The sequence below is a fragment of the Sciurus carolinensis genome, chromosome 2 (assembly GCF_902686445.1).
Source record: "Sciurus carolinensis chromosome 2, mSciCar1.2, whole genome shotgun sequence".
Lineage (NCBI taxonomy): Eukaryota > Metazoa > Chordata > Mammalia > Rodentia > Sciuridae > Sciurus > Sciurus carolinensis.
The window spans coordinates 135,050,377-135,078,180 of record NC_062214.1 but is presented as its reverse complement, the minus strand read 5'-3'; the positions used below and the strand labels follow the sequence as shown (position 1 = coordinate 135,078,180).

At 34.9% G+C, this 27,804-nt stretch overlaps 1 protein-coding gene across 9 annotated transcripts in view; it reads right to left on the bottom strand.

Moving 5' to 3' along the window:
• Positions 1-27,804, bottom strand: part of Npas3 (neuronal PAS domain protein 3) — an 829,271-nt gene that overhangs the window by 400,014 nt on the left and 401,453 nt on the right. For 6 of the 9 annotated variants that reach the window (XM_047540503.1, XM_047540505.1, XM_047540507.1 and 3 more), the window contains one exon: positions 21,948-22,030. In XM_047540503.1, the coding sequence (XP_047396459.1) occupies positions 21,948-22,030 (83 nt within the window). The remainder of the gene's footprint in view (positions 1-21,947; positions 22,031-27,804) is intronic. The other 3 variants (XM_047540504.1, XM_047540506.1, XM_047540508.1) reach the window with 1 other exon arrangement.

The following is a 27,804-nucleotide window of genomic DNA, read 5'->3' as shown; positions in this document are numbered from 1 at the left end:
TTTATTCTTATCTTTAAAATGGGAATGCTAATAGTTATTTGGGAGGTTATGAATGTAAAGAACCCAGTTATGTAGTATCTGATAAATGCTCAATAAATATGAATTCCTTCTTTTTCCTATGGTTTTCTATTTGTTTAATAAGTACTTGTTACAATCAGGGATAATTATAAGAGCAGGAAAAATGTGCTAATTTTTACCTCCATACAAATTAGAATATGTGACAACAGGGGTTTATATATTTAAGCTACTAACATCATCCCTATGTTAATCAAACCAACTTTCACAATAACTATATGATCTCTTAAATTTTTTAGTTACTTCAATTTATGTTCTTTACACAGAAAATGTCAACTATAACCTAAAAATCCAGTTCAAGAAATGTTTCACTGGCAGATTTATTAGGAAATATTTTTATACATTACAGGGATCACCTTCATCAATACAATTATTCTCTTATTTGAAATTCAATCAGTCATTTTTAAACTGTGCTATGTTTGGAATGAAGTATACCTGGGAGTGTGATCCAAGACCTTCCACAGCCATCAATATATTCAAGGGTGAACATTTCTCTGAAATTCTGGAAGAGCCAAGAAAAGTAAAGTGGCATCCCGTAGGATTAACTACAAGGTTATTACCACTGGTTTCACTTTGTGCTTTTTCTATTTCTGACCATAAAAACTTCAACACAAAGTCTTCTCGACCCTGAAAAAAAAAATATCACTTTCTCCTTCCTGCTCCACCCCTCCCTCCCTCTTAATCAAAAATTAGAAGCTTTGAGACAGATTGAACCTGAATGAAATTTAAAGTTAATATTGGTTGTAAATTAAAAACAAGAACTTCTGTTTTCCTTCTGCTTAAATGCCTCCCCTTTTCTCTTAATATTTGATTATTTGCTTTGATATTACAATGTTTTCAGACTTCTGTGCCTGATAATTCCCTTATTGTTAGTTTGATGGACATTAAGTAGTTCAAAGGGTACCTAATGTAAGTGGTCAGGAATCTGCAAATGTTCCAAGGTGCATAATTGTGAAAGAGCATGAGGCATGTGGAGTGGCTTTAATTGTTTTTTTTTTTTTCTTTTTAGACACTGTAACTGAAGTTTTTCATTAAAATGCAAAAAGATAGGATGATGTGGTTAACTTTAAGAGAGTTGAGGAATAAAATACAGCAATAAAATAAAAAAATAAACAGGTGTCACCCTTCTTTTCTTAATTTGAGTATAGATTCTAGATCCTAAAAATGCAATGTAACATATACACAGAGGCATAATTTCTCCCAGATTTTAAAGATGGGAACATAACAGTATCCATATATTCTAGGTATATTCCAGGCAAAGATTAAAGAGAAAGAAAATACATTTAGAGGGGGAACATCCATTGTCCACATACTTGATGCAGTATACCCTACAAATTGGCTATTAGACCTACCCTCATCTCTCTCTACAGAAGCAGCCACAGCTGGATCAGATCTATAATGTAACAGGGGATGAGGTGTCTTTGGCTAAGAGCCAGCATGTTAATTCCTGCTGAAAGAAATATTGCTGATAGAAATATTGACTGCTAAATTATTCTGAAGCAAGAGCATGTTCTTTTCTCTATCACTCTTACCAGTGATTTTGCAGGCATCTTCTGCTACCATTTTCTCCAATTGCTATAGGGAGGCAACCCTCATTCTACCTTATTACTACCAGGAGTTGTTTTATCCTTATCTGCGTGAAAAAAGACAAGGATAAATAGGTACCAAAAGTCCTAAAAAGGAATTATTCTCTTTTCTGTTACAAAATACAATCATATCAAATTGAAAATATTCAAAAGTATAGTAATTTTTATCTTTATTACATAGCCAATGTATTCTTAAAAGGGTAATTCCTTTCCACAAGCCTAGTTCAAACCTACCCACCTCTAATTTCCTTATATCCAGATTCTGTGAATACTGCTGTATTTCCTTTTTAACATGAGGCATTCTAGATGACATCTGAAGAATAAAATTCTTACTAAGGAACAACATTCAGCTGACAGATGACCATATGACACCCTTCAAACTGTACAATATGTCACTATCAGAACATGACTGCTGGGAAGTGTATATTCAAGGTAATATTTAATGTTCAAGTCAAAACATAATGGAATTTTACCAGTACTTAGTATGAACACACATAAAGAGAGGAAACAACATGCTTCATTCAAAAGTTATTTGTGTTTAGTTTACAAAAAAATTGCAAAAATATTACATATTTTTAGAAAGAGCTTATCGTATTTTAGCTATAAAATTAAATGTAAAACAAATATAATTTATTTTTCCATAATGAAGAATAATCAAGATAAATATAGCCTCTTTGTTTCATCTTAATATTCTAATAAAATTTATTCAATAAATTAAGATTACGGCTTCCATCCCAAACAACAATCCCTATACTAGGCCCACTGAAGCCCCACAAGATATGAGAGTTACATTACCCCATTTTGTAAATGGTTTTGCTGAAGGAAAGAACAAAATCCACATTTCTAGTTATTTCCCTTATGAGGTTCAGCATAAAACTTAATAAGTTTTCATTTCTAATGACATAAATATTTTAGGTGTGATTAGCAAGGCCAGTGTATTCTCCTGATCATATTCTCACAGTAATTTCTGTTTTCTCCTGGTAAGGAAGATTTTAAAGGGATCCTAAGAGAAATGACTTTGTCATGATTAGTAATACCTTAAAGGAAAAGTATATATATATAACATATACATATATGTGTATATATACACACAGATACGTGTTAATATATTAAAATTGAAATATTAACATATTAAGATATGTTAATATTAAATATGTTATTAAAATATATAAAATGTACTTTATATATACATGTATATAAATTCTAAAATGAGGTTCTGATAATAGGATATTTTTGTTCCAAAGGAATAATCAAAACAAAATTTATTCCAAATGAATAATTTTTATATTTCAAATGACTTAGTAGTGATTGCTTATCTTGAAGTGTTGTCATTATTTACCTTCTCACAAGGTCTTGCCAAGAGAGGTTTATATGCCTTACACAATATCAGAGGTACACTGTTGTTTCAGAATACTCACAGTGTCTTTTGCAGAAACTATGCCTGTCATTAGTTCAGCAAGGCTTAAAGAGTCTATGTCATAAGCAGAGGTGGTATGCCCCATAGAGGTGAGATAAGGAACAAAATATTACTATGATGACAATGATGAAAATAGTAACAAAGGTATCAGGTATGAAGCTCTTATTTTTTACCAGGTATAGAGCCAAGAACCTCGTGGACAATATTTAATTATTACTTAATTCACATGTATTTATGGAATAGGCACAATGAAAATCTGCTATTTCAAAACCTGGGAGTCCATTCTCTTAAACATGGCCATGGAGAACCTAATTGCAGGGCTCCGGACTCAGTAAATAATCACATGAATGCCTACCTGATGAACTAGTATTCAATTTAGGGAGTAATAAACAAACCACCACCTCACTGAGAGGTTCTTGTGATATGGGACTCACCAATACCCCAATCTTTCACCCTCAGACTTGGGGTCAGGAGGGCCAGTCTACCCTGAACGGTAACACAAAAGATCCCCCTGAGTAAGCATGCAGGCTTCAGAAATTTTCTAGAAGGGGAGGGTTGGCAGAATTGAATAAGAGAATATATTTTTCTTCCCTAAAGCCCAATGCAATTCCAAGCAACCAACCTCAAATTCTCCACTTGCCTAAGTGGAAGCTTGGCTAGCCATTCCCATCAGGGCAGTGTATTCCTGGTTAATATGATCCTGAGGAGGCTTACAATTATTATTTGTCTGATGTTGAATAGGCCAAATTCTGGGTACAAAACATGTATAAATATATGTGAAACTTTAAGTTATATCAAAGTCAACATTATGAAGCCAAGGCTCCTGCCTTAGTTCAGAGGTGGAGATTTGAGATCCAGATTCCATGTTGGTCCCTTCATTTTCAATCAGATTAAATCAGTCCTGACTGTACCCATCAGACCAAGAGGAACACCATAACCTTGGCTGCACCCAATATTACAGAATATATTTAAGAATGACCTACAAATGTCACTAATGCTATGAGCACATACTACCTATGCTAGACAGTCTAGTTATAAAAGAGAAATTAGAATACATAATTATGAATTGGATATGAGTATGCCCACCTGATTTTCATTAATGTCAGTCATTGTTATGTGCTATCTTGCAAACCTGTGAACTTCCCCAACAATGTTTAAAGTTTAGCAAATATTTTTATATCAACATGAAAGTTAATATAATAAAATAGAGGAAACATAGTAACTTAGCAAAAGGCTCCAAAACTGTTGATAAATGGGTTTCCAATACAGAGAAAAAAAACAGATGAGAACAAACATAACAAATTCTTTTTCCTACCTGTTATCCATCAGGAATTGATGATTTCAATAAAAATAGAGGATTACATAAACAAATGGTTGGAATTGAAAGTAGATATATAAATCGGATACCAATACACACATTTGTTCATTGGTCATTGCTGTTCAAGGCATTAAATTGAGATACAAGAGATAAACCTACCCTTGTCTCTTTTTAAGGATTCTGGAGAGCAAAGACAAGAAAAGGTGGACTGCTTATGCTGAATCATTCAGTTTATTACTATTGGGCCCATTATGATAAGAAAAGTATTTTCTGAAAGGCAAATACTAGTTTATGGTCTTGAGCCTCTATCCACTTTTTCATGTGAAAGGGGAGAGAATATTTTATTGCACTATTAGATTTGTGAATCAAATTTCTATGATAGAATAAGTGTATCATGAGTATTTTTTTACCATGCACTGATTTAAATCATTGTTCAAAGTCATTTGGTCCTAAATTTCCCTGAGCACTAATTATATTTGCCCCCCAAATCCACATTTACACACACACACACACACACACACACACACACACACACATATTCTTCATCAACGCAATCTCCCTCCTACAATGGGCATTCAGAAATGAGTCATTATGGGTATGTAAAAATCTATCATTCAAAGTACCCAGATTGGTTCTCTGAAAATTAGCTTTCATAAGGCCAATGTTCCTGCTTTTGACAGCTGTCTTAGAAAGACCCAGACTCATAGCCATGCCTCTGTCTATTCATGCCATGGTAGCTGTGTCAATTTGGATGCTGACTAGTGGCATAACCTGAGCAGATGCAGGACCCATATGTGCAATTCCAGATAAGATTTCCAGAGCACTGGCATCTGGATGTCAGCTTTTCCTTCCTGGCCCCACAGCTGAATGTTCTGCTAGACCTGATTGTTTCTCTGCTGGGGATCAGTCTGCTGCCTCCCTGTTGTGCTCATTGGCATTGCCTAGACTTCAGTGTGTTTGGAAACAGTAAACCAGATAATCACCTTACACTGCAGCACTCCAGGAACTTACCTGATTTGCCAGTTTCAGGTACTGAAGTCAATCAAGGGAAACTTTAAAAATATTGGTACTGTTTCTTCAATTCTTAATTATTAAAGTTTTTTTTTTTTTTTTAACTCCAGTGAATAGAAACATAGAGTACAGTGTTTGAAGGAGTTACAAGAAACCTTATATTTATATGCACTGAGTTTCCAATAGGGAAAATTAGCAAAAGAAGGAAACTCACCATAGCTGGTAATTTGTGTATCTGTTTCTCAGACTGGTAGTTTTCCCACAGCACTGGAGTAGTGTGTGTCATGGGCACCTAGCCACCAAAAGGACAAGAGAGGGTCATCATCTACGCATCCCCTCTTTTCACTCATCCTTTACAAATGAGTCACTGGATGAACTTCTCCTTCCAATTGGGAGTACTGAAGTGGGAAAAAGAGATGCTTGGCAAGTGTGAATCATCAAAGATTAAAAATGCGAAAGGCTTCCTCAAGGGAGAGAGGATAGCTTGAAAATAAATTGACAATGACGTGTCCTCCTGCTCATCTGTGCCAGCTTTCCCAAAGCAAAGACCCTCTTTCTCCCCAGATCACACTTAACCCTTACCAGGGGATAAAAAGTCTCTCCATTCTGATCTCTGATGTATGGCCCATGCCTCAGAGGGAGAGAACTGAGGGAAAGGAGCTTTGTTTGATGGGTATGATCTCTATCAGATTTTTGGGTGATATATGTCACTATGACACATAAACTGCTATTTCTGAGAACATAAAATAAACGTAAAATTTAAATAAAGATAGGACAGACATATTGTTTCAAAAAGAACCATAAGAAAACATTAAAATACCATGTGTTTACTTCAAATTAAAATGATTTAATTTCAAAATCTCAAAATCTAACCATTTTATACAAATCGAAAAAACATAAAATGCATACCAGTTTTGTTTTTTTTATATCCTATTTGATGTCTTCATTTAAAAATGAAACAGTTACCTCTATCAATATTTATTACCTTTAAACATTGCTTAAAATGAGGTGATTGCTACCAAGTATTTTAGCAAGAAATCATTTATAACTGGTGTTTTAAATTTTGTAATTTAAGAATTATAAAAATTTAAATGATTAATTATTGTATTGTATACACATAAGTGCAAAACAAAGGCAAAAATAATCATCTACTCCTTCAGGATATTACATGTATCTCAAAGTTCATTTAAAAAATCATGTGTGTGTGTGTGTGTGTGTGTGTGTGTGTGTGTGTGTGTGTGTCTGTGTCTGTATATACATATATATATATTCATTCTAGGGAAGTTGACATGTATTTTATTTCCAATATTGTCTTCTGGAAGAAAGATTAATGTAAATAACACAGCAGATTATAACATGCTGGGAAAAAGAAACAGTGAGAGAGTTGAATTTCAGTTCTGAAAAACCCAAAATGAAAATCACTCCTGGGTCTCTCAGGAAGACATTCACTAGAAATGTCAGAGGGCTGACTAGCCTTCTGGAAGTTGGAAAACCTCTAGTTCTTTGTTTAATATTCTTCCTAAGTGCATTCATGCAAAGCACTGCAGTGCATTCATGCAGACCTTCAGAAGGAGTCATACTCTCTTTCAAAGGGGTTTGACTTGGGCACAGTTAATCACCACTGTGATAAAGCAATTAAAGGTATTCATAATTAGGACCAAACCAAATGTAAGTAATCAGAAAATTAAGGGGAAAATGACATTATGATGGGACTCTGTTTTCTTTAATGACCTCCTGGCTGAGAAGGACATTCTCATATTGGTGCATGGGGACTTGGGTGCCTAATACATTAACCCTACGAGGAGCTCAGCATGTAAATGTCTCTTGCAGTGAGAAGAATACACCTTGGAATCATTTAGTACCAGTGACTTCTTAATACCAAGAGACAACTAGTGATTAATCTATTAGAAGTTCCATATACACAAATTCGAGTCAATTCAAGAAGTGTATTGAGCATATACTAAGAGCACAACACTGTGGAAAACACCAAGACGAACAAGACAAGAGCCCTGTCTTCAAGAAGCTTACAGTGCAACAGAAGGCCTAAGACATGCATGCAACCATTGTGGAGTTATTTTTCCTCCAAAAAGCAAACATGGATACATTCTTATGTAACTAAATGGAGGAATTTTTCAGTATATGAATGATGGAATAATAGGAAAATGGTATTCTATTTCCTAGATTTTACTTAGGTTTAAGTGCAATGATTGAAATTTCAGGTCCTGTCTCCACATGTGTACATTGAACTACAGATTAGGAGATAAAAATTTATTAGATATCAAGAGAAGAATAACATCTAAATATTCCCTACAGCAGCATTTGGTGAGCCTCATATAGCAAGCTGTGATAGTTCATTTAATATCAAAATACAGGCTTTATATTTTTCTTGACCCAACTAAACTTGTCTACACTTACAAGGAGGCTATAAATACATAAACATATATTTGCTTAATATATATTTAATTTCATGAACATAAAAAAAAAATAGGTAGTGACCTCCTCAGTGGCAAATTTGTCCCTTCAACCCTACCTCTCAATTACAATAATCCAGAAGGATCTCCAAGGATCATGGAAATACAATAAAATAATTTAGATATTGATTGAAATAAATAGTATAATCTTACTTTGGATTAGTGCTATACATTAAAGAACTCAAGGTTAATGCAGGTGTCATAGGAAAATAAAACCTGTATGTTTTTTAACTAAATGAATTTTGAGCCATTATTTTTCAATAAGAGAAAATGTAGCATGTAGAAATAAGCATCTTCTCCCACCTTTATTTTCATGTTAGGCATGACACTTTGGTTGGGGGGTGGAATTATTCTGTGCTTTTTAAAGCTTCTTAAGCTTCTCTGAAAATCAGGCTACCTCCTCCTCCCCACGCACACAACATCATTGCATGAGGTTCTATTAGATGCAGTTTTGTTGATGTGGCCCCAAATGATTTCCCCCCGCTTTCTCTCTGCAGGCTGCCCCAAGTCTCCATTTCTGTTAATGATCTATTGCTTCTGTCTGATTCAATACAGCCCACTGGCTATGGAAATGGCAAGTCTCAGCAGGAGACAACAAAATGGTCAGCAAACAGGGCTGAGCCATGTCATTTTCCTCAAACACTTTCCCAGGAATGAAATGACAAGCTTTAAAATGTTGTCTTCTGCTCAGGGCAAAGATTTCTTTATTAAACAAAAGTGGATGTCCTCTAGTTTCCATTCAAACCATAATTTAAAGTAAGTCACTTGAAAAACGTATATTGAAAAATAATTTAATACTGAATATTTCTTTTATAATTCCTTTCTCTGTCATTCTCTCAGAGTTCAAATCCCAACTATGCCAAGTTTGTAACAGCTGTGAGACCTTAAGCAAGTCACTTTACCAAAAAAACCCAACCTAATCATATTCGTTGCAGTTAAACAATTAGTCATTAATTACTAATGGATCGTTCACATAAATTACTCAAGTTCACAGTAACTTTCCTGCCATAACAATAGTTTGATCTACCACAATCCAATTCCTTGGGAAAACTATATAGTTTAGCTGTGAAGCCAGTGAAACTAATCATTCAGTACAGATAACAGGTACCAGCTTAAAGGAACAGGCCTGGGTGCTTTATATTTAGAAAGACCCAGAAATGACTTCCAGAAGATTAAATGCTGTCTAAATTCTGGATTGGGCTTTTACATTCAGTCCACCTAAATGTGATCTCAAGAGAGAATACAGTTGATCTTACTATGCATTATTAAATAGTTACTGAGTTTTATCTCCTATGTGACTACAATTCTAAAAGTATAATTTAAAATGTCATTGAACTATCCTTATGGATTAAAGATGCAATTAAAATAGTCATTGATATTATCATTTGCCTTTGTATTTATGTAGAACTCACAGACTTCCCACTTACAAAATAAAAAAAAGAAAGAAAGAAAGAAAGAATTTTCTTTAGGTCAATTCTACTCTTGGTCTAATCTCTACACCAGATGAAATTTACTAAATCATTACATCACCCATATGAAGTATAAGAGTAGATTATTTCAGAGGACATTTTTCTGGTGACCTAAAGGTTCACCTGCATTTTTAAAAAAATATCTTTAGTAATGAAGGAAAGAGTTGCTCTGACCAGACAATTCCTGCAGCAGTTATCCTGCTCACAGGAATATGACTGGGTTCTTCTGTGAGGGTAATTCGACCACTACTTACACATTTTATTTATCCAGAAGGACAAATATTTATAGTAATTTCACTAATGCCCAAATGTTTTATTTGATGCAGAAGTAAAGCAAAATGGTATGACATTTCTTTTCTTAGGTAGGTTCTATTGTGCTGCCACAAAATAACACTGTCCCATGGATTCCTTACCAGCATCATAAATCATCAGATCCTGAGCTGGCAATTCAGGTCTGGTAAGTGATATTCACAAGGAGTTAACAGACAGTAATAAAAACAGATGGAGACTGGGTGACCAGGAACATCTGACCCAACTCCTGGGTTGGTCCACAGGTGCACACCTGCAGTCCAGAGAAGATGGATCCCTGGAGCAAGCCTGAAGTTCCCCTCTTCCCAGCAGGATGCCTGAGTGCCCTTTTAATTGCTGGTGCCTACATATTCTAGTTTTTATGATCTTCAATGGGTGAAGTGTCATCCACGTCAAGCTTATAAGAAGAAAACCAACTACAACCACGTATCAGCTATGGGTGCTGTTGGGAGCTCAGTACTAGAAATTAGTTTTCCTTCCACAATTGTTTTCAAGAGACAAGGATCACAGTTTTTATTTTGGTTGATTTACAGAAAATCAAATACTTGGTTTTAATTCTCTTCTTTTTCTTTTGTTCCCCTGTATTTTTTTTTTTTATTTTTGATATCTCCCTCCCATTTTATGTGGTGAAAAAAGAGATATCTGTTGCTCGCCACCCCCCCAACACATACACCTGAACAACTCCTTATGGAAGATTCTTCTTTAATAATCTTTCTGTCTTTAAAAAGTTAGTGAGGAAGACTATTGTGTGCATTATAATATGACAATTTTTCAATTATGTATTTAATTTAGCTCATATTATATTTAGAGATTTTTTAATATCTTAAAACAACTCTTTTTTAATTCTTCTAAGCTACTTTTCCCAATCTGTAGAATACTACCATTCTAGGCTATTCACAGGTGTCCACAATCAGTTTAGTCTAAGAAATAATGCACATTTCCATTAACCCACCCCCAACCCTTTCTCAAACCCAAATGAACCCAAAAGGCTTTTGAAGTCCTGAAGATTGAGAAGAGAAAGCAGGCCCTGTCACACTGACTGAGTTTTGGACCCAGCGTTAATGATAGCTGTGTTACTCCTCTATGTCTTTCCTAGCTCATGTAGGTAACAAGAATATGATGTCCTCTCTCACCGAGGATTATTCTAAAGCCAAGAACAACACTGTAACCTGGCACAGATTTGCAAATATCTCTATGTATCACTACAGAGCTATAAACACCTACGAATGAGAAAATTAATCGTATTCATATTTACACATAACCTTATGAGTTTCTGAGACCTCTGCCCACTTTTTAAATTGACAGTATAATTATCTTTCTGTCCCATTTTAATCTTCAAATAATCCAGTCACCCTTAGTGCCTGAGAAATAATTAAAGATGTTTCCATACTTTGCAAACAATATTCTTAGCATGCCCCCAAACGAAATCTGCCTGATCACAATGATATTGCTGCTCTTTTTTTCTTCCCCTAGTCTCTACCATAGGTGAGCATGCTAAAAGAAGGCATGCAACTAACCCTCAAACTACTCCCATAGGGGCTCACTGACTGGCACCAGGCTGGGCGATCTGATTCCCTCCTGTTGTGTCTATAGGTTGGCCAGTCTACTTCTCTTTAGAACTCACTCACTATGTGCTCTGTGCACAGGATTCATCTGAGTTAGGCATTGTGTGCAGCCATCTCATCTAATTCGTGCAGTACTCTGGGAGATAAAAAGTGTAACCATCTCCATTCTGCTTAGAGAAAAATGAAACTTGGAGAATTTAAGTACTTTGCCAAAGTTCACACATTTGAAAGCAAGGGTTCAAATCCAGGTACAACTGACTCAACTGCTCTACCTTCATGGAACCATGTTAGTCTGTTTTCTTACTGCTCTTCTCCACTCATGGTAGAAATGCTGAGAAGTCAAATCATGACTCATTTTTGTACCCCATTAATTTCTCTAGTCTGACACACATTAGGCACTCAGTAAATATTTACAGAACTGAAGCTTAGTGCTTTAAGATTTGTTGTCTGGTTTTCCTAGATCCTGATCACCCAAGATAATCTGTTTTGAAACTAAAACATCCCCATTTGCTAGTTTCAGTTAAGTAGCCAAATGCCTTGACTTTCATTCACAATAGTGACCTTAAGCCCTTCCTTACTCATATCCTGCACAGTATTTCTTAGCAAACAATGAACACACTTAGTCTGCAAATCAAAGTTAGTGATGTACATAAAAACCCAGAATAATGCACATCTGCTGCCCCCCCATGCCCCAACCCATCACAAAAATCCCTTTGAGTTCTCCCTTCTGGTCTTGAAATGGAAAGGTACCCCTTTTCAGCATGACAGATGATGGATTTTGTGCAACATGCATGAAGAAAATCGTATGTCTTGCTAACATAATTTACAGCAATGGGTGAGGACTATTTCTACCTTCTAGCTCTTCTGGAATTCTTACTGGCTCTTAATCTCCTGTTTTTCTAAGCAAGTTGAGATATAAAGAGAATAATAATGACACATCACATTTTAGTTTAAAGAAAACTTCAATTTTGAGTCCCTTTACAAGTTATTTTTTCTAGTTGTTTCTAAGTTGGTAATGACAGTATTCAGACAACTGCTTTGGTTTGTAAGAGAAGGATTTTCATTTGAGGTAAAAATACAAGGTCATTTTTACAAGGTTTATCTTGAACTAATGTATATTGTCAAATATAAATACTTTTACTAAAAACAATGTTCTATTACATGAAAATTATCCTGAGGATTTTACTGATAATGTTCCTTATTTCTTCTACATTGAAATGCTCTTATAAGCACAAAAATGTTTCTGAAAAACCTGCACAGTATCCTAGTCTATTCAGTATATAGACGGAAACTTTAGCTGTTTATCAAAAGCTTTCTATACATAGGAGTCTATACCAAGCATTTCTAACTATACTATCTTTACAACATGACTTCAGGAAAACTTCTACTCTTTCCTCAGTTTTAAAGATGAAGAAATCAAGGCTCAGACAGGGTAAGAGATAATTCTAGGTCTACACAGTTAATAAATGAGATGTGAATTCAAGTTGACTGGATATAAAAATCTTTGCAGAAACTGAATCTGCCTACTCTTCCCATGTCCAGGGGATATGGATAAAAACTGAGCCAGGAACACAGAGGTGAGGTGAGACACGGCCCTAGGTTCTGAGATCCACTCTGACTCTGCCTAGGATTTATTTGCTTGTTTTTTTATTTACCAGGTATTTTCTGAGAGCCTATTATAGAAAGGACTCAAATTTTATACTTTTGATATAGAAATATTATACCTCTGAAAGGTATAGGAAGCTTATACTGAATTTGATGGGATTTGAGATTTTCAGAGAAAAATTTCATGAGTTATTTTTCAAGATCTGTGGCAAATGAATAGTCCTAATATCACCTTCTGCTTTTATATACAATGAGTTAAAGCAGCAATGATTTTTAAAAATGACAGGTTTTAAACTTTTACTACTATATAATATCTTCTCATAATCATGAATATGATTTCATATGGTCTAAGTTAGTTTTGAATAGTAAATTACACTTTTCCTTGCAAAATGAAATTTTAAGGCAACTTGGTGATGAAATAACAGTTTGCCATCAACTCTGTATGTACTTCAGTTTTTCAATTTTACAAATGGGGATTTTGATAAAACATATGTTCTTGAGATAATGTGAAGACCAATGAGGAGGTCATTCATAGCCAACTCATACCAAGATTCTCCAATAGAAGCAATTCAGTTAGTAAGAAACATTAATCTAGATAGAAAACAAATGCTATGGTTAGAGTACTGCCTACTTCATTAAACCTAGCACTTACAGGTGGGAGATTGAATTGACTACCCTGATATTAGTTTGTCAAACTAGGCAATGGATGTGTAACATCTCTTATAAAATTGATTTCAAAAGTTATTCTTATACAGTAACTTGGATCAGTTTCCAATAGAAGTTATGAATTAACTTTCAACATTAAAAATGTTTTCCTAAATGTCAATGCTGCTATCTTATTTGAGGTGAAGATACAGGAGAGGTGAATAACAGACTTAAGAAATTTCTGCTTTTTTTTCCTATTCTTTCTTTTTAAATAAAAATACTGTAATCCTTACTTCTGATTGTTTTACAGCTCAATTGATAAGGTGTGTTCCTTTTTTTTTGTTCAAGAAAATTTAAAAGCAACTAATTTAAATATGCAAAATTATCTTGAGTTGTTCATACGTGAACTTAAAAGCCGTGCAACACAGGAAAATTAAGTAATTATGCCTCCAAGTTATTTACTGCAATTAAGCTCATTTATCATATGCAAATTAGTGCAAACTGGTCTCATTAGTTACTAAATTACTCAATATGAGCTGAACAATGTAGCACTCCAGTTTGTAATGAAAAATCCCTGTAGAGGCAAGCAGTATCAATTAAGCTAATTTGCATATGCAAATATATTCACTAACTTTCTCTTTTTCTATATTTAGTTTTACATTTTCTTACTGTTCCAGATCATGGGGAGACTTTAGGGTCACTCACCTATCTCTCCTTCTTCTGTCATAACTGAAGGAATTAATTCAGAATTTCTCTATTATTTGAAATCATTTCATTTTATTTTAGTGCTGATGTCCAGAGGGATAGCACTTTACCAAAAGTCATTAAGAACAAGATAACACAAATTCCTAGAGATCATCATTTCTTTGATACTTATAAGTTCCAATAAAATAAATAGTTGAAATTCTAACTCATCACTAAAATAGAAAATATACTTGAAGGCATTACTGTCACGCAGAAAAGACTTTTGAAAACATTACTATCAAATGTAGAAGGAATGTTGACTTGGCTAGACAGCATCTTGATAATAATTTGTATTTTTATATTAGTCAGCATTTGAGCTATTTTAGATGTATTCACTTTCTTTTGCCCAGATGTTTGAATGATACTAGTTAACCTTTTAATTTCTTTTGCTGAATGAAATTAAAGGTGATATTAATAACAGCACTTTTGGCATTCTCTCCACCCATCCCAACAATGTTTTAAGTATACTTTACATTATGCACTATACATTGTTTTTGCCTATACTTCCAGTATATCTTCTCTACCAGAATCATCAGTTTATTCTTCTACAATTGGCTGATATCTGAGACTGAAGTGGTACTATGACCAGAAGTATTTGAACACTAACAAGGATATACACAAGATACTATTTATTTTGCTTTCCTTATTATAGCAATACAAATTTTCAAAAATTTTTGGTAGAGAATTCATATGTTCTCATTTGTCTGACAATAAATCTGCAAGACCAAAATGGTACATGAACCAACTATGATTCCAGCATCTGTTTTTAACCAACCTAAAATGAGTAACAATAGAAAAGTAGAAATGTAAATGTATATCAACCTAATTTTCTTCTAAATCTGATCCATAACAGACTCTGCAAAAAACACAGGTTCTTTTTTTCTTTTTCCACACATGACTATGCCACTATCCTGTATTCCACAGTTTAAGGTGTTGAGGGGGAAAAATTAAAAACACAAGAATGAAATCTGACAGTTCATTGAGGCCTATGACATCATCCATATCACTCACTCAAATCTTTGATGACTTTGTTTAATAAATAGAAAGAAAAAAGTTAATAGCTAAATTTGAGTGCCTTCTCCACCATTTTTAGAAATCATGTACTTTCATGAAACTGTTTTGCTGTGGTCCACCATAAGCCATATACTCATTTTGTACAACAGATTTCTTCTACTAATAATTTATCCTTGCAAAACTATTTTCCTAGACATGGTACAGAAGACAGACAACCATATAACCATTCTGCCGAGCCATTAGTACTCTGTCAGAGAACCTGACAGACTATAGGTTTAAAATGTTTTTGGAGATTCTCTATGGTCCCTCAGAGGATCTGTCCCAGGAAGTTCTCTTTCAGTTTGGGGTCTAAATGTTCTAAGAGCAATATGAAAATTCCCTTATGACCAAAAGTAATGCAGAGGCAATGACACAGACCTGAGGGGACAGTTCATGTAACATGGTCAACCACAAAATTGATACATGAATACCACCATTACTTCCACTTAGGGGATTTCTTTTAGAATATACTTTTTGACTTAGTTTAAATAATAAATTCATCCTGTGTCATTTTTGTACAAACATGCAAGTACTTATAATATTCATCCAAATCATAAAATTTTCTTTTATGATCCCAAACATAGAAAGCATAAAGACTGTCTTTCAATCACTTTATAAGCACATGACAGTTATTAGTAATTATGTGTATTACACAATGTCAGTAGCATAATATATATGTACATACAGTTTAATATAAAATGCTGAGAATGAATTCAAACATAAGTCTTAAATATCTTCCACTTACTAGGTCTGATTTGATTGTTTTAACACCTGTGAGGTGAGTAAAGTAGCATTAGTATGGAGTATGCAAAAACATATTACAACTTTATATAACAATTATATAAACATTATTTACAGAGTGAAAAAAAGCAGATCTTCTGCTAAGGGCATACAAATAATTAAAGTACTCCATTCATAAATCTGGCACCTAAGGGAAAGCCATTCCGGTAGTTAATTTTATGACTTGCAAAGATATTTATTATCATTTTGTGTTTCGTTAACTTCAATAAGTTAAAATATAAATATGCTATCTGGTTGCTAAACTGGAAAAGTAAAAATAAATACCATTCATATTTTTTCATGCTAAGGAGATGATGAAGTGGAAGCCATAATGCCCTATGGAGAACTTTCAAAGCAGAAACCAAATTTGTGCTTAGTCACATGTACTATACTTAGGAAAGATCCTGCATGATGGTCTCCTGAAGTTCTTGGATTCTTCCTTAACCTGTCACAGAATGTATAATCCCCAATCTTGACTCCTTGCCTTCTCATCCACCAGCTAACTTTAAAAAGCCAACGAGGAATACAATGAACTAAAATGTCTTGACTCAGGCCCAGCAGGTATATTTCATAGCCCTGCCATCCCTTGAACCCTCATCTCTCTTGGGAAATTGGCTCTTGCCCAAAATTTATGCCTCTAACAGCTACAGGTTCACTGAGACCATAAAACTGGTCACAGTCAATAGTAAGGCTCTGGTGAGAATGGTGGCCCGTGATTTGGGCAATGTACAACTCTGGGCCTTGATCCTGACCCCATATACTAGTCCTGAGCCATCTGTTTGGAAACTGGCTTCCCAGGAGTTGATTTTACACTGATGGAATCATCATACTAGTCTTTTTCCCTCTCAGTGGAAAAGTAGTCAAATTTTAGGAGATTTCATCAAATTTTCTTTGTTTTCCTCAGAAAAAAACATGATTAGTTAGATATACAAAACAAAAAAACTTATTGTCACGGCATGGATACACCAAAATTAATAAGTTCATCCTCATCTCCTACCCTCAACCTCTCTCTACACCAAAGGAAATGTGGTTTGCATTTCAATGAAACAGCATTGGGGTACAGATAGCAGGGAAGCATGCCACCTGGTGCTGTCAGCCCCTCACTGGTATTTTGATCTAACCTCTCCTTCACCTTCTAAATTCAGTCGGTTTCCTAATCCTGTTCACTCCCACTATAATTATTTTAATTCCTCACTCTTAAAATAATTGTCTATTAAAATGCTCTTACCATTGCTTGGGAAGTATTTTAATCTAGTTAGCATCCTGGGTTCAAATTTAACTGTTACCTAAAAAGACATGTAAGCTTGAGTTAATTACGTTCTCTAAGTTTTAGCTTACTTAATTTGAAAACACACATGACCACAGTCCCTATCTCACCAGGTACATACTGTGAATACTCGATGATATGAGAAGGAAACAGCACAACACATGAAACTTAGTAAAACTTCAATCAACTTATGCTGAAATCCATCAGGACCAGGCTCTTCTAATTGAAACACACAAACACATGCAAACCCTCTCAGCTGGTATTTGCATTAGAAATGCAAACCTTTCAATATAATCAAAACAGCCAATAGTGGAAAAAATGGTTAAATAAATTATGATACATCCATAGTATGGTGTGTCATTTAGCCATTAATAAGAATGAAAATCAATCCTTTCTTAATTCAGATATGACCACAAGATATTGATTTTAAAAAGGCTGATTGCTAAAGAGCATATAATTGGCTAACAGAGCTTGTTTTCCATCTATCTTCTGATATGCACAAAATGCTTGGCCCCATAAATCTCAGACATATAAACACAGTCTCACAGCATGAAAAATACAATATTCCTCGGCACTATCATTTCATCTCCTGCCCTTCGTTTATTACAAACATCCACATTCTTCTCCTGTACCTTCTTCTACCATGTGTTAGGTTTGTCTTCTATACCTAACATTCCACTGCAACTGTTTCAATTGACAAAACTTAAGGCATCTCTTCAATATTTGCCCTATTAAAGATTTATCTTCAGCTACCTTCACATTATTAATATTCCTTCCCTTAACAAAATCAAATTCTGTGGTTTCCTTTTCCTTCTTGTCTTCTCTTTTCTCTTTGCATTTTAAATAACAACTTGCCCCAACATGCTCCTTAACCCTCTCTTTGCTCTATATCAGTTCCATGAGTTTTCAATCCATTTCTTGATTTGAACAGCCATTTATTTCAACACCAGTGATTAGTATTTCCAAGCCCTATTTTCAGCCCTAGCTTCAACACTGCTCCAGAGGATCAGACCCAGGATTACAACTGCTCACCTCATATCAACTTGGCTATTTAAGAAAATATCCCTTTCCATTTCTCTCAGGTAAGAGGATCAGGATGGCTAGCTACCAATCTAGAGAACCTGTGACCATCATTAATCCTTCCATTCCCTAGTCTGTCACCTCTACTTAATGATCTTGTGCCGATGATTCTATCTCAATTTCAAAATGCCTCCCCATTCACAGAACTCTACCTTGGAGATCTTCACTTTCTTTTTCATGAAATGTAATAATTTCCTAAATGATCTCTTTATAGCAGGCTCTTGTAACTCAAAGACTTCCTAGACACCGTATTTTGATAACTCCAGAAATGAACCAAGTCATTCCCTTGCCACTTCCCACATGGAAGCCTTCTCCATTGGCTCATCACTAGTTAGAGAATCAAGTCCTCACCTCACCTCACTAGGCCTGTCACACATGGTTCATGCAGTTTCTCCACCTTCATCTCTTATGTGCTTCCTGTGCTTGTGAAGCAGCCATCATATCAAATGCACTAATAGTCCCCCAAAAGATCTATTTCTTGATCCCATGCTTTTGTGTTTGATATTCCCTTTGATTAGAATATTCTTTCATTTTCTTCACCTAATTAACTATTAATCCATCAATAACTTTAAGATGTCATCTTTGATGTTTTATGGCCAATTCTAGAGTCTTGCTCTTTCCAAACCCTATTGTACTTGACCAGTTTAATGCTTTTCATTCCTGGTTCCTGATTCCCCAAATGAATGCAAGCTAGTTAAAGAGAGCAGCCACATAAAATGAATTTTGTGTTCTTACTAAGTATCTGAAATTTTGGAGAGAGAGTATGTGACATAAACTCTGAGGGCAGAAACCATACCTACACCCTTTTGGGTACACAGCTTTATCAAGTATTTGCAAGAGAAGAAAGGGTAGGAAGGAGTAAAAGAAATGAAGAATTTATCCCCAGATGCCAGAAATCAATCAGACTGTACCATGGACCCTCTTGAAACAAGATATAGAAATCATCTTAATCTTGCAGAATATTGAGATATTGTTGAATGTGTCACAGACATAAGTCTATAGGCTCAAGGATTTCCCTGCTAATTAGTCATGGCAACTAATTAAATAGCCTAGAGGATGCTCTTCCTGTTAATACTACTTCCCAACCCCATCTTGCCCACAATACTTTTATTTAAAAGAATAAAATAGTATACTGTATAGTTTCATACAAATTATTATGTAGTTATCCACTCCATAACCATTGGTATTAAAAATCAAATGATATAAAAGGTACCAGTCTCTATGGAAATTTCAAGATTATTGCTTGAATTTCTTGTAAGCATATCTACAAAATCACTTAAATGTTCTCTTAAAGTCAACAGCTTAGAACATATTCCACATATGATCAACTATATTTGAGAGTGACTTTTTTTCCTCTTCAGTTTTGCACCCTCCTTCCTTCCTTCCTTTCTTTTCTTTTCTTTGTCTTTCTTTGCTTCTTTCTTTCCTATACTCTGAAGTCAAACAGAATCCATCTAATCCTTTTTTTTAATGAGATTTTCAAATAGATAGAATGGGTATTAATGTCATTTTAAGTTATATGTTTTCCAAACTAAACTTCCCTAGGTTCTTTGTTATTCTTCATGTAACATGATTTCTAGTTCACTTGAACTAGACTGGTTATTTTTCCTCCAAATGACATGGAGGGATCTTGACTTCTCTTACAATGTACTGTCTGAATAGAGTGTGACCACACTTAATATGGAGAAGAGCAAGCAGCCTCCTATTAGATCCTCTATTCTCTCAAAGAAACTTAATTTTGAATGGGCATTTGAGATAGTCAATCTATATTTTTATACTGAGTTATATTAAATTCAAACTCCTAAGTTCTGTATTAGTTTTTAATTTTTGCAATTCCTAAGTCACTCTTCCATGTGATTTTAGAGTTTTGATTTCCAGAACAATCAGAGGATAATCATCTATGGCCATTCTGTGAACCATTTTTTTCATTGATTCATTCTTAAGTACTGATTGTTTCAGAATACAAACAGAAGTAGTCGTGAAGTAGTCAGAAGTAGTCAGATCACAATCCAACAATATATGTCAGGGCTCACATAAAACTTAGAGATTCTGAACAAAGTATGTACAGGAAAGAAGGATATAAAAATTTGAAAATCTGGAAAGAAATATGATTTTTTCTGTACCCTTAAAACTAATCCTGGGTTACTGCTATGGTAACTTGAAACTTCAAGTATACAATGGAATAGCATCTCTCAAGGTAGGGTTTATAAATACCAGTTTTGAGATATTAACATGTATTAACACAAAAAAATGAGAAATGCAGAATAAACAAAGTCAGACTTCTCAAGTCCTTATGTTTGCAAAAGTGAATTTTGATCTCCCAGATCGTAAGATCATTAAAATTATCTCAGAAGGTTATTGAAAGTGATAAATTCCTGAACCTGATCCTATATCTCTGATTCAGTACAGTCATGTTGAGGCCCATAAAAGGCCCATAAATACATCTTTTGAGCAAGGGTCCAGTAATCATGAAACTACCAGCAAAGGAACTGCTCTGGAAAACTACTGGGATTTGACCATGAGTTACTTTATTTTTTCAGGAAGAACTGGGAAGAAGTTCTTAGTATACATACTTTAGGGAATAATGTGCTAGATTCAATATTACTTTTGAGTCTATAGAAAATGAAAGTACCATTGAGGCAATTTTTTAACTCCAGATGGAAAGGAATCTGGAGTTTACTTTTATTTTGCCAAAAAGTTTATCTAAGAAAAACGTCACCTTTTTAAAAATACAGTAACTTGCTTAAATATCCCAAACATGTCTGCTTCTCAAATTCCTTGTAAAAATATCTTCCACAATTAAAAAAAAAATGGTCATGGCAACGTTTATTCTGGAAGTAGGAATAATGCAGAATAATTGCCCATGCATGACGGCAGAGGTATTGAATACAGGAATAGTGTTAAGAAAAAAAAAATTGAATAAGTGAGATGCTGAGCTAGGAATGAATCTTCTCTAGGGTTAAGTAACTATAGCTTCCTCCTAGTAACCTTCACATTTATTTGTTAGGAAAGTCACTGGGAAAAATCAGTTACTACTAGTCTCCTTTACTTAAAAATAGACTTCAAAAAATGCCTAAGAAATTTTCTAATTTGGAGAGACAGACATTAGGATTAAAAGCACTTAACAAATACAAACTCAAGCAAAGAACTGAAGTTTGGCAACACAGAAAAATGTCACAGTACTTTTACAACAAAACTTTGCTCTTCAAAAACAATATATAGCTCCAAAGACACACATATATCCACTTACAAACACAACATACGCACAATCACTCTGGGTACAGCCAGTTAACTATACATTGCACATTGACTAAATATAGCAACCCATCTAAATGATTACAGCACAAGTAATACTTGCCCTCCCTTTCTCATTAATATTCTCTCAATGGATGACTTTCTAAAAAGGAGAAAAAAAATTCATAAGAATTTCAAAATTCCAAGATAAAATAACAACAAATACATATCTGAAATTTTAAAAATTTATCAAAAAAAGGTCAATCTATGAATTTTTTTGGTAAAATATAAGCAAACTTCTTTTTCTTTTACAGGTACCTGCAAAATGTGACTTCCCAAATGTGCTTCAAATACTTCAATGGCTAGTGCGCTGGGGCTTCTCCTTCGTTGTGCACCTATAACTTAAAAAAAAAAAAAAAAAGAAAGAAAGAAAAGAAAAAAAAAAAGAAGAAAAAGGAAGAAAAGCAATTAAGTTGGAGCTCTGATTTCATACCTTCAGCTTAATTTCTCTCCAATTGCATCACCATCTAGTTAAAATATCAGAAACACTACCTACTATTAACTTGGGTTCTGAGTTGTTTGGACATATATATAGTTTAGGTTGAACAGCAACTTCCAGAAGAAAAAATAAAAAGAAATAAAAAATCGTTTTCTTTTGGATTGTTTTTCCTATACTGGAGTAAAAGCATATGAATGTTCATATCCTTTAAAAATAAATTAGCATACTGCTTTTCTTAAAATTAAGGTGTTAATATTTTTAAAGCACCTTTTGAATGCCCTCCCCCCGCAACCCCCACCCTGCCATGAAACCTAAACTTTTTCTGTCTTCTCAGATAGAAAAACCAAATAGAGCATTCCTTTTGTTTTATAATAAAACAGCTTTATCACAATTTATTAATAACCAAATATTAGATAAGAGATTATCATGAATGACATTTTTGCACTAGGACTAAGTGTCCCAAGATGGTTGGAATTTACATTTATCAAATGTTTATGTGTAACTGTTCTACAGGGTTGACAAGCAGCTAAGCCAGATCCCTGGCCAGCAAGTGCCTTCCCTTATGGGGTCAGTGATGGTTTCTCATCTGAAGTTCCAAATACTACTGTTCTACTATTAGCATGGGGTCAGTCCTCTTCAGGACTTTGCCCACAAGCTTTGCCTGAAGGCATTTGTCACTTTAGGAGCTCCCACAGTCTTTTTAACAAAATGGGCATAAAGCATTCTATTTGTGGAATCCATAATTACAGGTCCTTATTTTCCAATTTTTTTTTTCAAAATGGGTTGACAATTTGCTTTTAAACCTGTTTAACTGTATATATTTTTCTTCTTTTTTTTTTGAGGGGGGAGGTTTTTGCTTATTTACTTTTTCTTTTGTGTATTTGGTTTATTGTTCTTAAGCATCATAAAAATCTGAAACTGTTTGCTTCACGGTTATTTATTAAAGGAAATGTTCAGATATTTTCTATAGTTCCAACAAGTGAATTCTTCATGTCCTCCTGCATCTCTTGAAAATTTTATCATAAACCTCTGCTTCTTCAAGCCTAGATAATAATTGAAAATAAAATCAAAATCTCTGCTTCCTTATGGTTAAAAACACTTTCAGCTAGTTAACAAGAAAATTCCAGCAAAACACTGCTGGGAGAATCCTGTTTCATTTCAGTTACTAAGTCAGTCGGTTGGATCGGTAGCTTAGTAGGGATTATGCTATAAATGCATTTACAATTATTGTGCTGTGTGAAAGTAGGGAGTTTACCCCTGCAATTGAGAGTCAGTGTTTGTAATATCTGAAAAGCACTTTGAAAATAGCATGAGTGCTGAGTATCATTATTACTGGCAAGAAAAAAATAAAAGGGATATTTTTTCAATGGGAAAATTTATAAAATATAATTGAAGAGTGATTATTATTTCAGAAAATTCCAGCTGGAAGGGAATTAAGAGATAGATTTCTATTCTAATATCCTTGTTAGCTTAAGGAGCAAAACATACAACTAATAATTTTAAAACAGAAAAAATCAGTTTTCCATCCTGAAATTAATCTTTATTGTGAGCATGGATAGGATTTAAAAATTTTTAATATTCAGATATATTTAAGACAGCACTACTGTGTGTGTGTGTGTGTGTGTGTGTGTGTGCATGCGTTTCTGATTAATTTTCTATTCTAACATGCACATTACTCCCTTCAAAACTCCTTTGGCATTTTTGATAATGCAGCTGTCTTGCTGAATACTGTTTTCAGTTTCTAGAGTGTTAATTGCACATTATGGTAGCTTGGTGTGAATGATCCCACATGAATAAAATCTGCAGCCTTTTTTTTTTTTTTTTTTAAGATTATGGGGGTGGGTGGCTTTGGGGAGGGAGAAGAGAGGAGTTGAAAAATTTCTAAAGTGTCCACTCTCTTTTAGAGGCAGTAATTAGGATTCAGAAAGATCCTTATTAATCATCCATAATTTGGGGGGCACTTCAGGGCTTTCAATTACAAAGTTCAAAATAAACCGTTGTACCTCATTAAAAAAGAATAGACTAACTTCTATTCAATGAAGAACTGGATTAAGAGAGGGCCAAGAGAGCGAGGGCCACTAACATACAGAGGACCCCAAAATCTTATAGGAAATGTAAAGAAGCATTATTTGTTAGAAGGTCTATGAGGTAAGCTCCAGTAATAACAGATGGCAGCTAAAACACCTTCTAGATGCCCAGAAACAGTTGTCTTGAATAACAGGCAGGGGTTATTCAAGACTGGCTATGTTGGTCTTTTTTTTCCTGCCTTTCCCCACTAGGGCTCAGGCTGTTCTCTAAATAAATGTCTTCATCAGGTCTTAGGTCTTAGGTCCATGAGTCCTACCTGCACAGTTATTCTTTGTTCTTCAAATCCTCCAGAAACCTGGGAGCGCATCCTCATACATGCTAGCATAATATACAAGTATCTTGTAAGTAGTTTCATGCTATTCTATTCAATGGCATTTTTATGGCACTGGAACTTCTCTTGATTTATATGTTTTGCACTTATGCAGGTGATGTGGGTCTGTAATGACAGTTCCTAATTTTACAACCAACATAAATATGTTAAACAGGGGCCCATTATGTCCCTGGTAGAAGCCCTGCTTTAACTCTAGCATTATTGGTAACTGAATAGATGTTAAATACACACTTCTTATCTTGCACTTATCCTATCACACTTGGCATTTTGAGAAGTGAGACACTGATAACTCAGGAACACTGTAAACATAGTTATTTTGTTTCTGTGTTCATCTCATTGTGTTTACAGAGTATCATTAATGCTGAAAGAAGGACTAAAGAGCATTTCCTCAATGAGGTCCATAATCCTCAGAAAAGTAACATGGTTTATGAATTGCTCTCAGATTTCTCTGTTTTATAAGTTGACATTTTCTAAACCCCTTCTGTAATGCTCCCCTACTCTCTCTCCCTCGTTCTCCCCTACACTATTATTGTTCTTATTATGATTATTTGGGTACTATGAAGTTGAACGCAAGGGTGCTTTATCACTGAGCTACATTCATCAGTCCATTTTATATCTTATTTTGAGACAAGGTTCTACTAAGTTGCTCAGGCTGGCCTGAAACTTTCAATCTTCCTGCTTCAGCCTCCCGAGTCACTGAGATTACAGATGCACCACCATGCCTGGCTCAAGTTATACTTATTATTGCTGATCAGTAACTGTTTTACCTGACATATTTCATTTGTTTCTTCAACTAAATATTAACCTTCTAAAATTTAATGAATACTAAATTAACCAAAAATGCGCACATGCACACTCATGTGTGCATGCACACACCCACACCCACCCACACACACACACACACACACACACACACACACACAGAGAAATGGAACATGCAATCCCTTTTCTATGAAGATAGTGTCACTAACTGCCTCTCAGTGAGGCATGAGAGCTGTTTAATTTGAACATCTTATATACATTGTCATAAGAAAAAATATCAAGCCATAATAATTCAACTTAAAATTCTATTTAACATTTTCTAGGTGCCAATCTGATGTTAGAAACCTCTATCTACTTACTGTAAGGTAACTGTTATGAAACCCAGTAAATAGTTCAACAGAAAAAGTTAAGCCATTTAAGGAAAAAGTAGGTCCAGTATGTAATTGTCATCAACAAATACCACAATCCTACTTTATCATGTTTTAGAAGAGTTAAAAACAAAGCATCTAGATTTTTAAGAGACTTTAAATGGAAGAAATATATAGGGAGGAGTACTTTTTTTAATTAAAAAAAAAATCAGCTAAGCAATTCCTGACCCGACCATCTCTTTAAATGATCTGATGAATCACAGGACCATGCATGTGGCCTTGTTCATATTAAAAAGTGGAAGACACATAAAGAAACCATAGTCTGAAACACATATCTAAAAAATTAGTTTTACCCCCAACAATGTCAGCAAAAATGTTCCAATCTTCAGCATAATCTCGCACGGTGATCTTTGAGAGTTAATTCTGTGCAGTAAAAGACAATCCTTCTTTCAGAAATCTACCACACACGCCCAGTCATATTACTGGCCAGGGCTCCTCACCTCCAGGGATGCACACCCGTGAGGAAGGTTGAGGATTAGCACTCAGTGGGAGTTTGACCTATTCAACCAAAAGGTCAACTTGCCATAGAAGAACCCATTACAAAACAGAAACAGGACAGCTCAGTGGACACACATAATGAAAGGGGGGAAAGTCATGGCCCTCTTCGCCTTGTGCCCTGCCTTGCCCTTTTCCTTTACAGCCCTCCCCACATCGCCCTGGCCAGCACAGTTGAGGGCAGGAAGAAAGACCTCAGGCAGGGAACCGTAGCTGGGCTTGCTACAGAAGGAATCCCTCCAAAGAGGTATTCCAAAGTGAAGATGGGTATGACACTGTGGGGCAGGGGTGCCAGAGCTTGTTTTACTAAGAAAAAGTCATCATCAGCAGGTAGGGAGGATCCTGCTAGAGGTGCCTTCTCATTCCCTCTCCCAATCCTATGGGAAGCAATACAACACCCTAGGAGAATGCAGCCTTTAAGTTCTATAGGTAGTATCTTAAGAACGGAATCATTCAGCCAGTAAAAAGGCAAGCTTCATGCCAGGTCACCTCTCCTGGCTGCTCTCTGACTCTTTCGTCCAAGGAGCAAGTGAGGAACTGTTCCCACACTAAAGAATGGAGGCCCAAAATACAAGCTTAAAGGAATCTGCAGACATCACTCCCTGAGCTTCAGCATTTGGACTGAGCAAAGTCAGGGTCTGCAAAAGAATGGAGTACAGAATACTTAATGAGTCTTTCCATGGCTACTGAAGAAAAGAAAAGGGATTTCCCTTGAAAAATCTCAATTAGCCTTCCTCACTGTGGGGCAAGAAAGGCAGGGAGGGTTTTCACAGGAGCTACAGAAGTTTATGAGGTGTGAGTGTGTGTGTGTGTGTGTGGGGTGTGTGTGTGTGTGTGTGTGTGTGTGTGTGTGTGTGTGTTTATGTTTCCCTACCAAAATGTAAACTGCTGTTTGCATGTAATCTGGGATTAAATCTTCATAATCATTCTGGACCTCACAGTTCTGCCTACGGTTACAAATCACATCCCTTAACAGTAAACTTTTCTGTGTTTGTATCTGACTTCTACATGGGGAATTTCAGGTTTGGAGCAGAGACACTGAAACAAGCTGGGTACCAGCTTGACCCATATAACAACATTATAATTAAAATTGCTGCTGAAAGTACAGAGAACTGTTGAAAGCATGTGGTGTTTTCACACAGTGCATCATATAAGTATCTGCAAACAAATAATAACAAGGCTTTCTCAATATACTTTCACCAAGATTAGTTTTTGTCACTTAAAGTGCAGGATAACTGATGATCAGAGAAGAGAAATAGGGATAAGCATTTTTAATCAGGAAAATGAGGACCAGATTTAAAATAGAAGAAAAAAAATCCTATATTCAGGAGTAATACACTTTGGGTTTATTTTTAAGTTTAAATTTAGAGGATTTTTTTAAAATTAAAAAAACTCATCTTCATAATTCATATCCCTCAAACTATTAACATATTTTATAGTACTCCTAATTTAGACAAAAAGAGGTATTTATTCCAAGAATAGAATTGAAACTTTAAGAAATCTTATGCTGATTCAAAATTTTTAACGTAACACATTTAAATTTTCCCCACAATTTAAGTATGAATTGAATAC